The sequence below is a fragment of the Lagenorhynchus albirostris genome, chromosome 16 (assembly GCF_949774975.1).
Source record: "Lagenorhynchus albirostris chromosome 16, mLagAlb1.1, whole genome shotgun sequence".
NCBI classification, from domain to species: Eukaryota; Metazoa; Chordata; class Mammalia; order Artiodactyla; family Delphinidae; genus Lagenorhynchus; species Lagenorhynchus albirostris.
Genome location: NC_083110.1, coordinates 72,531,000 through 72,545,645, shown reverse-complemented (window position 1 = coordinate 72,545,645; position 14,646 = coordinate 72,531,000). Strand labels below are relative to the sequence as shown.

The window sequence follows — 14,646 nt, the reverse complement described above, 5'->3', positions numbered from 1 at the left end:
TCCAAGTGGGGAGGAGCCTTTGTCCAGGGCTCAGACTTTGATCCTCAGCTCCTCCATCCACGTTCACCTCCTTGGTGAGCCCATCCAGCCCGTGGCTCCAAGTACCAGCTACATGCTGACAACTCCCAATCTGCTATTTCCAGCCCAGACCACTCTCACAAACTCCGGATTCTGACACCTACCTCCACATGGACATCTCCACTGGGCCATCTGGTAGACGTCGGAAGCTGAGTGTGCCCCAGGTGAAGATCCTGACCTCCCCACAAACCAACCTCCCACAGCCCTACCCGCATTCCATCCTTCCACTGGTTCAGGTCAACACTCTGAAGTCATCACCAACTCTTCTCTCTCACCCTCAGGGCATCAGAAAATACTGTGAGCTCTGGTTCAAAACATGCCCCCAATCCTACCACTTGTCACCACGGCCGGCTGCTTCCACCCTGGCTTGAGCAACTACCCGCTCTCACCCATCAGAGCTCCCCACTCTGACCCTTGCCCCCCCCCCATAGCCTTTTCCCAACACAGGAGCCAGAGGGATCCTTTAAAAACCTAAATCAGACCATGGCATTGCTCTGCTCCAAACCCTCCAGTGGCTCCCCTGCTTCACTCAAAGTCAGAGTTCTCTAATGGCACAAGGTCTTGGATGGTTGTCACCTCTCCTAGACCCCTCTGCCCTGGCTCCCTCCACTCCAGCCATGGACACCAGCTCCCAGTGAGTCCTGAGCATTGCTCACCTGTCAGATTCAGTGTTGTGAGGATTCAGAGATGATGAGCTATGTCTGTGCCACCCAGAGACTTCCAGTTAGTGGAGGAGAAAGGCACACAAATAGAGCCCTACTGGCTACATTCATCAGGCGTCTGTGACATGCCGGACACTGCCCTGAGTGGCGTGAACTCATTCAATCTCTCCTCAACACGTCCACCACCATCAGGTACAACTACGGCCCCGCTTACAGATGAGATATGGGGCACAGAGGGGTCAAGCACCTGCCCACGGTCTCCCTGGCAGCTGAGGTGGCACCAGCATTGCCTCAAGGTCTGTCTCGGGGTCTGCACCCCCTCCCCGACGCGCCACTCTGCCAGCACCGCGCAGTAATGAGGCTCAGGTGTGTGAGGCTCAGGTGTGTGTCGAGGCCTGGAGCAGAGGGCACGTGGGGAGAGAGGGCGGATGGGGAACGCTTCTGAGAGCAGAGTGCAGGGGGATGAGCTGGCACTCACCAGGCAGAGGGGGCCCGGGAGGCATTTCGAGTAGTGAGAGGGAGGGAGTCGGGGCTGACAGGCTTTAACCAGCCTGGCCAGTCAAAGCCTGGGTGGGCAGGGGCCTGCTGGTGGAAGGTCTAGGAGGGCAGCCTCAGAACTTGGACTTCTCTCTGGATGTCAGTGTTTCCCAACTCTGGACATACACACAGTACAGTCCTGAGAGATGTGAAAACTGCCAATGTCTGCTACAAACAGTGGCCAATCCAGTGGGAGGTAATGAACACCCCTAGTGCCAAACTGTAGTCTCTAAGTACCATTGCCCAGTAAAAGGAACCAGGGCTTCTTGGAGAAATGACAAACTCTAGGTGGAGGGCAGGAAACAAACAAGATGAGGCCGGAACACTGCATCACACCAGACAGCAAGGAGGCTGCCAATGACCACTGGGGTCCTCTCAAGGGCCCAAAAGCCAACCTGAAGGGCTCCACAGACCAACAATGAAACCAGGGAGCACCAATGCATCAAAATGCCCCATGTTTATCATTGGAGGATGCTAGTGAACCAGTTTGGTACTTTGAAAACATAAACATGGGGAAAGAATCAAGCAATTCCTATATGAACTTTACCATTGGGTAACCAAACAGTAATTGAAAGGAAGTGTTTCCCAGTTGGCAAATGAAGAAGGAATGACAGAATGTCGCCATGTCACAACCCCTAATTAATCAATAGATTTGGGTATTGAATATCAACGGCTGCTGCTGTCTCAAAAAGACAGACACCAAATATTATACGTCCCCTAGCAGGGACTTCCCTGGCGGCACAGTGGTTAGGAATCTATCTTCCAATGCAGGGGACACGGGTTGGATCCCTGGTCTGGGAACTAAGATCCTACATGCGGCGGGGCAACTAAGCCTGCATGCCGCAACTAGAGAGAAGCCAGCGCACCGCAACTAGAGAGAAGCCAGCGCACCGCAACGAGGAACCCACACGCCACAATGAAGGATCCTGTGTGCCACAACTAAGACCCGACACAGTCAAAAATAAAATAAATAAATATTTTTTTAAAAAGTCCCCTAGCAGAAGAGCCTGAAACCACTTATGAAGTCAGTCCCCTACCACCACCAGATTGAAACTAAATCTGACCAAGTTTCTAGATTCAATGAGCAATTTACAAGAAATACAGAGGAACTTATTAAACGACACATGGGGGTGAGAACACAACATTCAGACTGTGGGACACTCTTGGAGAGGGTTATAAACTGTTAAGACGTGCATTTACAGAAAGCATGAGAATATCAGAAATTTGAACGCTGATGATATTTGATTATTAACACTGATTATGTGATGAGAGTAACAAATTATTTTTTTTAGCTGTGATAATGGTATTGTGGTTTTTTGGTTGAAGGGCCGTCATCATTTAGATATACATGCTGACATGTTCACAGATACAATGACATAAGTGAGGTCAGCTGCAAAATGTGCCGGAGGGGAGGATGTGGGTGAAACAAGGTTGGCCTTGAACCCATAACTGCTGGAGCAGGGTGCATGGGGGTTCATTACGCTATTCTGTAGACTTTTACTTTTTATAGTTTGAAATTTTCCATAATAAAACGTTATGAAAATACCAGGCCCCATCCCCAGAGATTGAAATTAATGAGTCTGGGCTTCAGCTCAGGCATTGGTATCCTTTTTAAGGCTCCCCAGGTGTTTCTACTGCTCAGCTGAGGTTGAGATCTATGGTAATCACTTGTATGCGTCATGCGAGAGCCTGCGTGGAGACCAGGAGAGAGGTTGTAGAGGGAAGGGAACTGGACTAGGAGGAGTCAGGAGCCAGGTACATGGTCCTTGATCCGGTTGGGTGAGGAATGACGAGAGGGAGGGGTCAAGAACAATGCAAAGATTTCGGGGGTGGGTGATGGAGGCGTGCTGGTCACTGGAATAGGGAACATGTCAGGGCTGGTAGCCGTGGGGAGCTGGGGGAGGGTGCTGAGTTTGTTAAGGATGCGTTGACTTCAAGGGGCCCATGTGACTTCCGGTGGAGAAGTTCAGGGGACAGTTTGGCCAGTGGGTCTAGAGATCCACCTTGAGACCCTGAAGTAGACACAGAAGGTTGGGCCCCATAGGGCTGTCCCCCACACCAAGCTGGAGGTCAGGATGGCTGCAGCCCATGATGGCGTTAGGGCCTCTAGGAAACAACAGCACCTTGGCCCACTGCCTTGGAAAGGGGGGGCCCAAATGACCCCATTCCTTTCACGACTGACCGTGCTTCATCTTTCACCTCCCCACTCCTTGTCTACCTTCCTTGGACAGACACCCAAAGGGCAGTAGGCCAGGCTGAGGTGTCCTGTCCTCCCAAGCAAGTGTTGAGGAACTCCTGTGTGTTCCTACGTCCTGTCCTAAAAGCCCACACAGGTCAATCAGCATTTGTTTTTTGGGTTTTTTTTAAATTGAAGTATAGGCGATTTACGTTTCAGGCATATAGCAAAATGATTCAGTTATATATATGCACACATATATATTCTTTTTCAGATTCTTTTCCATTATAGGTTATTACAAGATATTAAATATAGTTCCCTGTGCTATACAGTAGGTCCTTGTTGTTTATCTGTTTTATATATAGTACTGTGTATCTGTTAATCCCAAATTCCCAATTTATCCCTTCCCCTCCCTTTCCCCTTCGGTAACCTTAAGTTTGTTTTCTATGTCTGCAAGTCTATTTTTGTTTTGTAAATAAGTTCATTTGTATTATTTTTTTACATTCCACATATAAGTGATATCATATGACATTTATCTTTCTCTGACCTACTTCACTTAGTATGATCATCTCTAGGTCCATCCATGTTGCTGCAAATGGCATGATTTCATTCTTTTTTATGGGTGAGTAATATAGCATTTGTTAAACAAATGAACGACCAGTACATCTGAAGGAAGTCCCCGTGGTGTCAGTCACAGCTGTGTATGCCAGCAGCCAGCGCAGCGCAGCCAGCAGCTGTCAGATTGCATTGAAATGGCCAACACACGTTCCTCCCACAAACGTTTACTGAATGCCTGTATGGGCTGGGCGCAATGCCAGGCAGAGCTGAACTGGAAGCCCAGGGCCCTGGCCTCAGGGAGCTTGCATTCTAGTGGGGAAGCAGACAGTAAACAAGCACACAAAGAAACACAAGCTTTGGAATTTTAGAAAACGGGTTCTCAGCTGGAAGAAGGGGCCTGGGAATCCAACACCTTGGGGTGTTGGGAAAACCACCCAACTTCCTAGGTACTACTTCACAGTAACCCAGGCTCCCAGAATCAGAGAACTGACAGAACCTCGTGTTAAAGCAGCGGCAACCGAGGCCCAGAGTGGGAGGCGGCCCCGCACGGTCATGCAGCAGGTGGTGGCCTGGAGACGAGTCTGCGCTGGCAGTCTCTTAAGCAACAAGTTTGTTCTGTATCCACGTAAGCCACGTGGTCTATCTTTTCCTCTGGACAAAAACGATCGCTGATCACAAAGGACCGAAGGGCTCTTCCCCGCAGCGAAGGGACTTACCACTGAGTCCAGGAACTGAATGTAAGACTCCAGCCCGGGTCTGGTTTCGCAGAACTGCCGGAAAAGCAGCCTCCCAATTGGCTGCTTGTCACATAAACTGCAGTAATCTCTCTCTAGAGGTAAGAAAAGAAGAATATGGTGAGACCCCAGAAAGGGCCAGACAGAGCCACCAACCCACACCTGGGTTCTTGCCTCAGACAGATGGAGCAAGGTGATCGGCAAACTCTCAGGACCCTTTATCCACCTCCAGGCTCTGCAGACTCAGAAGAGTCAAGGTCAGTGTAGAAAGAGGAGCCAGTTATGACCTTGCCTCTACTCCCCAGCCCACTCCCTTTCCAGTGTCCTGATTTCTGTACGGAGATGCTAGCAGCTCTGGGGACTAAGGCTCTGCCCCTGACTGCCTGATCCGCATGTCACATTCCGTGGTTACAGGGACTGACTGGATAAGGGTGGTAGGCATGTAACCCAAGCCAGTAAAATCAGCACGAACCACAGACGTCGCCTGGGCACGCTAAACCAAGGTGCTCCCTCCTCCTCTGGTACTGGGGTGCATGGGTGTGAGGCCAGGGTCTGCTGCAGTGTTCTTGACACCGCACAACAAGCTGCTGGGAGGATAAGGTTGACAGACAGAGGAAGTCAGAGCTGGGAAAATGATGAGTAGGTGCTCTGGTGAAGTTATGAACCTCTGGATCACACTATGCCTGCAGTCCAAACCACATCTGAAAGGCTTATTTATGAGCATTATTTAGGGCAATTTGAAAAAACTTTAAAATGACTTGTAATTCAAATATTCTAATGAATACAGTAAACAAAATTTCATATTTGCCCAATTGGAGCAAAGCCCAGTCTTAGAATGCTTCAAACTATGAAAACCCTGTATTTTCCAGCTGAGGAGCTAGAGGCACAGAGACAGGATGTGACCAGACCTCAGCCACTCAGTAGCCAAGAGGGTTCTGAAGAGGAAATAACAGTGCAAGACTCAAAGCACAGAGGCCTAGAGACCAGGGTTCTAGCTAATGACTTGCTGTGTGACTTCAAGCAACACACTTGCCCTCTCTGGGCCTTACTCTTCCTCTCGATAATGAAGATGCATGTTGGAGGAAAGATGGGAGGGTCCCTTCTGCTTCTTCCTGCAATGACTCTGCAAGAGGCTTTCTCTGGGCAGAAAGATGCTCAAAGGTCTGGCTGAGACTTGTTGCCTCAGACCCTCCAGAGCACTGAAAATTAGCCCTTTGATTTTGTGGCTGCACCAGGAAAACTCAGGTGACTTCGTGGGGAAACCAGGAAGAGGGTGAGGCAGACCTCAGTTAGAAGAGCTACCTGGGAGGATGGAATGACTGTATCCTTGCCAACTGTAGAGGAGGAGCCAGGAACCGCCCCCTGGAGATACGGAAAACAACAAGGAGACAGGAACAGAACCATCACGCCCACTCATTTTCATACCCAAAGAGTTTATCCACAGAGGTACAGCCATTACTTGTAGGGAGGGTGGTGGCTGTGAGCAAGGAAGGGCTCTGGAGCTAAACTCAGATTCAGATCCCAGCCTCCCTACTCACTGCCTGTGTGCCCCAGGGCAACTGACCTGACACATTATCCCTCAGTTTCCTCCTCTGTAAACTGGGAACAGTCATCGTACTATCTCTTAGGAGCAGTGAGAGCCTGGCACAAAGGAATTGCTTAATAAACACCATCTGTTATCATCGTGGAGGTGGGGATTTTGGTCTGTTCCATCTCCCTTCCTTTGGGGAACCTCCTCTCTGTAAGTCTGCAAAATACCATCATAGGGTCCTAAGGGAGCAACTCCTCCCAAGCCCCAGGGATGGGCACGTGACTCAGTCCTGGCCAATCAGAGCCCTCTGTTTCATGGCCACAATGATCGGTTCAGGGCATGTGACCCAGGGGGCCTTGGAGTCCTTCCAGGGTTTTTGGTAGAACTTCCAGAAAAGACACTTGTTCCTCTCTGGGATGACAAGGCCTTAGGACTGGTCAGCCAAGAGTTGCCACAACTGTCTTTCCCACCAGCAAGAGCCCATGGAGAATGAAGCCAGTGCAAGGGAAGGACAGCTGAGTGAGGAAGAGAAGCCTGGAGCTGTGAATATCACAGGAGTCCCCGAAAGGCAGCCTACTGAGGCCCGCCCAGTGCCTGCACCTTTAGCCATCTGTCTTTGCTTAAGCCAGTTGGTGTTGGGTTTTTGTCTCTTGCAACTGAAAGAACAACTGACTGGGGCTGGAGAGTTTTATAGCCCATTTCTCCTTTCATGGGTAAACTGCTTGAGGGCAAGAATGGTTTTTGTAGGGATCCACCAGTGGTAAGTACACCTTGTATCAGAAGGCACTCACAAATTTCTCATTCTCTCTTGAGAGGATACTTTGGTCAAGTGGATGAGGCACCTTGCAAGTCTCCCCTTGGCCCGCTCCTCAACTGGTTTGGGGGCTGAAACTAGCCTTGAACTATTGCCTTAACTCAGCTTACCTTTCCATGCACAGATTGTTCAGGAATGGCCACTCCAGCAAACATTTAACTCACCTCATTGTGTGCCAGGATTGGTGGGGGTCGGGAGTGGGGGGAATGGGACATGGTCCCAGCCCTCAGCGATCTTGGATTCTGTTGGAAAGGGGGTGTGTGGGGAGGTGAGCAGACAAGATCCCAAGTGACAGTAATAAAATGTCAAGTTGTCATCAGCCACAGGAGGGAGTCTGGGTTGGAGGGAGCCAGGAGGGTGACAGGTCTGGAGTCCGCACCTGTTAGCACGATGCCCTACAGACACAGCCTGCGTTCTCACCACCTCCCACTCAGCCTGATCCCCCAAGGAGAGGAAAACAAACTTCCCTGTCCTTCCCCAGTCAGCTGAGCTTCCCCAGCACAAACACAGAACAAAGGAAATTACCTTGTGTGAAACTCCCGTTTTATTCAATTATGGCAGAGAGAGCCACATTGCTTATGTGATTTGAGCAAGGGGCCCTCCCCCATTTCCAAAAGCAATTATGAGATTTCATGTACCATATTGTGATTCCTCAAGGGTTCATCTGACAGGATTTTTTCTCTCCATATGGCGTGTGCTGTCAGTATGGAAACAAAGCCGTTATAAACTCACAGCACAGTAAACACCATGTGATTCCAACACAAGCTGTCAGCACCTCAGTTCCGTGCCTCTCCCAGCTGTACAGAGGATCCCAGGCAAGAAAGCCATGCGTTGGAAGCCCAGGAAGAAAGAGGAGGGTCAGTAATCATCTATTTGGATGTTTTCTCAGCTTTAAATAAAGATAAATGGGCTTATCCTCTGAGGAAGCACCACCACCACTAAAATCAAAGTGCAAAGTCTGCAATTCCTTTAGAAATGGAGAATGAGGCCACAGAAGAAAGAATGTGAATTTGGGATTTGATCAAGGTGACAGGAAAAGGCGCAGATTCAAAGTTCTTAATGCGTCAAGGGCAAGTCCAAGGGGCAGGGACCTTCGGGAAAGTCAGAGGACACTGAAATTGAAAGCACAAGTTGCTCTGTAATACATCTTCAGGGCAGATCCTTTCTAGTCGGTTTCTAAGGAAGCCAGCCATGCTGTAGAAATACAGCTTGGAAGTGCCCTGCCCACAGCCCGTCTCCCAAGGGTGTCCTGTTTGGGTTAGTGGGGAGGAGTACCCAACACAGAGGGGCAGGGCTCTCCCTGTCTCTGAATCTCTCTCTCAGGCTGGGAGGCCCCTGGGATGCTGTGTACACAGGCACACATGCACGGTCTACACACAAACATACACACCAGCTCTTCTGAATGTGAAAATCCTGCTTCTGGCCACATCCTTCACTGATCTTTCCTTCCAAGCCAGAAAGAGTCTGTCGTTATGTAAGATGTGAGGGGCATCAGGCTCCCTGCCCCCAAAGTATTCACCAATCATCAAATCATTCTAGCCTTATTCTTTTGGATCCTTCATTCATTCAACAAACTCTGTTCCAAGGTCTCTTGCTTTTTGATACTAGAAGGTTCCTTCAATTTTCAGACTCTCTTACTGAATTGAACACCTGGGGGGGGGGGTTGTGGATGAGTGGGTGGGAGGAGACACACCTCATACCCATTGGCAGATTAATGATCCAGAAACAGGCTTGGAGTTAACAGCTGGCGGTCAGCTGAGACCAAGAATAGGGGTGTGGTCTTTGTGATGTGACATTTGACCTTGGCTGCAGTAACATTGGTCTGGTGGACACAAAACTGAAGCATGTCCAGAGGAAGGTGATGGAAAAGGGGGTCCAGAAAGCCCATTATAAGCTCTGAACTTATAGTGCCCTGGATCAAGGGGCAGGCTGCCCCAGGGAGGGCTAGGGCCCACCAGCACCCAGAAGGATGGGGGGCAGATGTGCTGGAGAGGCAGCTGGGCTCAGACAGGAAAGGGCTGGACTCCAAGGCCAAGGAGACTGGAATGGATTCACTGTCCCACTGGGGCATCAATGATTTTAGAGCACAAATGATTCAAGTGCAGTGCATGGGAAGGTGGACAAAAATGGGGTGGGAGTCACGAGCCTGAGACATTTACGGAGGAGGTCACTGGTTTGGGAGCCATTCCCACGTGTGGTTCAAGCCCTGGCCTTTGGGCAGAGAGGGCGGCAGCCCCTGTGGTTGTGATCCTGCTTTGGTGAGAAGCCGAACTGAATTGGCTTTAAGGAAACCACATGTCGTTTGCTTCTTCGAGGGCTTGACGCCTCCCAAGCACGCGCACGGCTGGCCCAGGAAGACAGGACTGCCACTCCTTCCCGCAGCACACCGAACTCCTGCCACGCCTCAGACAGAACCAACGTTCCCTTAGCAAGTTCACAGACACTGGCTGAGCCCCTTCTGGGCACTTCATTCCAGGCCCTGTCGCAGGGGGGTGGGAGGGGCACCCCTTAAAGGAGACAGGCTCCGCAGGCTTTGTCTTTGTCCCAGCAGTTTGCTTACCAGCCCAGGCAGGAGGGAGGCACATTCACAGACAGGGCTGGGCAGGGCAGCCACAAACAAAGCTGCACACGCAGGGCTGCCAGAAATGCCCCGGCTGCAGGGCACACACACTGCTCTCCTGGTTTGGATGGGTTTCAGGGGAGGTGCCCAGGGGAGGGCTCGCTGGCACCTGGGAATGGGAGTGATGGGCTCGCCAAAGGCAATGCAAATTGTCAGCAGGGGAGAGGCTGAGTGCTGAGGAAGGAGGAGAAGGTCAAAGCCAGAGAAATAGGGCCAGAGGCTGGAGAGAGGGGCAGGGAGAAGCCACAGGGCAGGGACGAGCCTGGGACAAGTGTGTTAGGGCAAGAATTCAGGGCTAGATCTGCGACCACTGCAGGAAGGCTTCAAGAACGGCTTCAAGTATATGGAGGTTCCTCAAAAAATTAATACGATCCAGCAATTCCACTGCTGGGTATTTATCCAAAAGAATTAAAATCAGTATTTCAAAGAGGTATTAGTACTCCCATGTTCACTGCGACACTATTTCATAACAGCCAAGATGTGGCAACAAACGTAAATGTCCATCGACCAATGAATGGATTTTTAAAATGTGGTATATACATACGGTGGAATATTATTCAGTCTTAAAAAGGAAGGAAATCATGTCACGTGACAACATGCATTAGTCTTGATGACACTATGCTAATTGAAATAAGCCTGTCACAGAAGGGCAAATTCTGCATGACGCCACCTTTATGAGGTATCTAAGAGTCAAACTTGGACTTCCCTGGTAGCCTAGTGGTCAGGATTCCGGGTTTTCACTGCAGTGGCATGGGTTTAATCCCTGGTTGGGGAATATCCCGCAAGCCGCGTGTTGTGGCCAAAGAAAAAAAAAAGAAAAAAAATTTTGAATAAAATAGTCAAACTCATAGAAACAGTAAAACAGTGGTTACCAGGGATTGGGGGTGGGGGAAATTGGGAGCTACGGTCCAATGGATATAGAGTTTCAGTTATGCAAGATGATTAAGTTCTAGACATCTGCTGTACAACACTGTGTCTGTAGTTAACAACACTGTATTGTGCACTTAAAAATTTATTAAGAGGGTAGATCGCATGTTAAATGTTCTTACCACAGTAATTAAAAAAAAAAGAGAATGGCTTATAAAACACAATGAAATATTGCCACTTGCAGCAACGTGGATGGACCTAGAGAATATTATACATAGTGAAGTAAATCAGACAGAAAGACAAATACTGTATGATATCACTCATATGTGGACTCTAAAAAATAATACAAATGAATCTATATACAAAACAGAAACAGATTCACAGACACAGTGTAACAGGGAAGAGCTAAATCGGACTCCATGTTTGATCTGTTTGACTTTAACCTTTGCTTTCCATTGCTTTTGTTATTATAATCATACATAATGGCCTGCCTCAGGGAACCCTGCCCCTCTGCCTGAAATGTTAAACCAAAGTGCCTCTGTTCAGCTCTCAGGAAGACAATCTGACTCCGCCCACCTGCGGATGGCTGCAAGAAAGAATAAATTAACACATCTCCTCCCCCCACGTACCCCACCCCCACCCCCAGGCTGGTCATTCCAGGGGATATTTGCAAAACTTATGGCCTTTTTACTTTCCTACCCCATCTCCTCCCCCTCTCTGTGCTATAAAAGAAAGTGGCATGCAAAGCCCGAGAAGATGGTTTATCGGAGACCCTAGTCTGCCATCTTCTTGGTCTGTCGGCTTTCCGAAGAAAGTCGTATTCCTTGTCTCAACACCTTGTCTCTGATTCATTGGCCTGTCATGCGGTGAGCACGGCGAGCTTGGACTCGTTAACAATATGAAACAAATTTATGGTTACCAAAGGGGAGAGGGAGAGAGGGAGGGACAAATTAGGAGGATGGGATTAACAGATACAAACTACTACACATAAAATAGATCAGCAACAAGGCTGTACTGTAGAGCACAGGGAATTATATTCAATAGCTTCTAATAACCTATAATGGAATATAATCTGAAAAAATATATGTAACTGAATCACTTTGCTGTATACCTGAAACTAACATAATATTGTAAATCTGTTATACTTCAATTTAAAAAAAAAAAGAGAGAGAGAACGGCTTAAAGAAAATGGACAGAAACTGATAGCTTGCCTGGGGACAGGAGGTGAGGCACAAAGGGACACAAATCAGCACAGTGTTATCTGAGGGGTTGGCAAGTAAATTTACTTGGTAATGAAGGTAACTGCCTGAGAATACACATGCAAAGCATGCCAACATATGCATTTTTGCAACACACATGTCCTGAAGGTTTTAGGCACAGCCAAGCCTACCTTAAAGGTCGGGCATGACACTTAACAAGTTGTCAACCAACAGAGGGCACAACAAGACAAGGAACCCTCTTCTTACCACCACCTTGTGATGTTTGGGTGTTTGCCAAGAGCTTCCTCTTGTCTCCTATCCTGTTCTTGTAATAAGCCATTGACAGTACCCACACCTCAGGACCATTATGAAAGACACCTGCTATACACTAAATGTGTCCCCCCCCAGATTCATTAGAAACCTAATGCCCATTGTGATGGTATGAGGAGGTAAGGCCTGAGAGGTGATTAGGTCATGAGGGTGGAGCCCTTGTGTATGGGATTAGTGCCCTTTTAAAAGAGGCCCCAGAGAGCTCCCTTGCCCTTTCTGCTATGTGAGAACACAGAGAGAAGATGGTCATTTATGAAGTGGCACCTGGACTTCCAGCCTCCAGAACTGTGAGAAATAAATTTCTGTTATTCTTTTAAAAATCAATTTATTTTTGGCTGTGTTCGGTCTTCGTTGCTGCACGTGGGCTTTCTCTAGTTGTGGTGAGTGGGAACTACTCTTTGTTGCAGTGCACAGGCTTCTCATTGCGGTGGCTTCTCTTGCTGCAGAGCACAGGTCCTAGGCGTGTGGGCTTCAGTTGTGGCACATGGGCTCAGTAGTTGTTGCTCGCAGGCTCTAGAACGCAGGCTCAGTAGTTGTGGCGCACAGGCTTAGCTGCTCAGCGGCATGTGGAATCTTCCCAGACCAGGGCTCGAACCCGTGTCCCCTGCATTGGTAGGTGGATTCTTAACCACTGCGCCACCAGGGAAGCCCCAGTTTCTGTTCTTTATAAATCCACCCAGGCTGTGGTATTCTCTTGCAGCAGCCCAAATGGCCTAACATGTTATCTAGTCTTGGGCACATCCCTTAACCTGAGGCCCAGGTCCTCACGCATCACACGGGCAATCAGAGGATCAGCAACACACGTGAGTGCCCAGGCCAGTGTCAGCACATAGTGGGTCCTAAACAAATGGTAGCCATTCGGACATCCCCTCTCCTCTATAAGACTCCTCTATAAGACTCTCTGAAGATTCAGAAAAGAAATGGGATGTAGCCGGTGAAAGGGGGACAACTCTGTATCAGCACCAAAGAAGGCAAAGCAAAGGCCACTCCTCCCGGCGAGAGCCATTGACTCTGAGCTCAGAAGGGCAGAGGCCAGGGCTCTGCGGCCCTTCTCCCCCTCGCTCTGAGCCTCTCTCTCAGAGAGAAGACACATGTATCCCCACAGCACATGGCTGGGGTTAAAATCTCACAACCCACAGTCAATTCCTTCAAGACTCATAACCCCCAGTGGAATTAGAAACAGGAATGATATTGATAGTGAAGATAAATAAATGCTGTCACTGTTTTCATTCTTTTCGAGTGAAATGGGAACATACTTTCTTAATTAAGAGCCTTTGGTATGCGGATGCTTGGAGGGTCACCAGACTTTCCCAACTGAAAGTCAGAACTCAGGCAGCGGGGACAGCATGGCTCCCCTCATGGCTACAAACCCAAGCGAGGGAGGTCGCCACCCCTCCCTCCCCATCTGGCGTCAATACCCAGAGGATAGGAAGCAAGAAGTCCCGGCTCTGGGGGAGGGGGTGTCGACCACCTACCACCGAGACCTGCTTGGGACCGGTTTTTCATTGTTGCCCCTAGGCACTCCTTGAACTTGGGCCAATGAAAATGCACATTCCATTTCAGAAGTAGGAGCAAGAAAGGCAGCTTCCTGAGGAAATGGAAATGCTAACACGGGAGCCCTTGTTTATTGTACACTGAGGGGGGGGTGGGAGAGCTAATCCAAAAGTGATTCCTGATTCCTGGCGCCATCTCTCTACCAACAGGAGCTTTCTCTTCTTTTCTTTCATTTTATCTTATTTAACACCATTTCACCAAAATACCAGGTTTTGTTGTTTTTTCTCGTTGGGGGCAGGGGTGCTTATAGGTCCTGAGGCAACTGAGGAAAACAGATTGGAGGAGACTGGATTAGACTGAGGCCTGGAGCCCCCGCCTTTGCTGTACTCCAGGTCTAAGACAGAGACAGAAAAGGGATTTGAAAACAGCTTTCTCTCAAAAATTCCTGCCAAAGCTGGAAGAAACATCTGGGCGTTTGCTCTGAGGAAAAGGCTCTCTGAAAGGCAAGATAGCATCACGGATAAGGGCAATTCTTCATAGCCCAGCCTCTTGGAAGGAGCAGGAGAGGAAAAAGGAAACATTTGGTATTTGGTTCGCAACAGCCGAGTGGGTTCCTATTGCTTCAAGAAAGATGTTTTTATGTGAATAAAAATGACATGTGGCACATTACACGAACACACCCAAACCGAGCCCCATCTTCCTGTGCTTTTTGTTGCCCTCCTGCTGGTCTCGGGTTTTACTGAATGTCTTGTACTTGTCACGTGTCTCTGTAGGATCAAAACTATTAAGCCCGAGTCTTACAAAGGTTAGTGACACTTGGACAAGTCACATGTAAAAACCACTGAGCTGTAGGGTGTTTGGGCCTGGGCTGCCAGGTGGGGGAAGTGGGGACAGGGGTGGGAAAGGGGGAGGAAAGGAGGGTCTGGTCTGTGGATCTGTGAAAGGAAGAGGGGTGGGTGGAAGTCTACTTGTCGGGGGGCCCATGCAGCCGCCCGAATGAGCCCCACCTCTTTGTGAGGGTTCAGGTCTCTGCCCTGAATCCACTG

General features: G+C 49.2%; 1 protein-coding gene across 5 annotated transcripts in view; it reads right to left on the bottom strand.

Moving 5' to 3' along the window:
• GRK5 (G protein-coupled receptor kinase 5) overlaps window positions 1-14,646 on the bottom strand; it is a 225,034-nt gene that overhangs the window by 62,206 nt on the left and 148,182 nt on the right. For 2 of the 5 annotated variants that reach the window (XM_060127070.1, XM_060127071.1), the window contains one exon: window positions 4,728-4,840. In XM_060127070.1, coding sequence (XP_059983053.1) covers window positions 4,728-4,840 — 113 coding nt within the window. Of the gene's footprint in view, window positions 1-4,727; window positions 4,841-6,047; window positions 6,108-7,254; window positions 7,333-7,728; window positions 7,788-14,646 lie in introns of all 5 variants that reach the window. The other 3 variants (XM_060127073.1, XM_060127069.1, XM_060127074.1) reach the window with 3 other exon arrangements.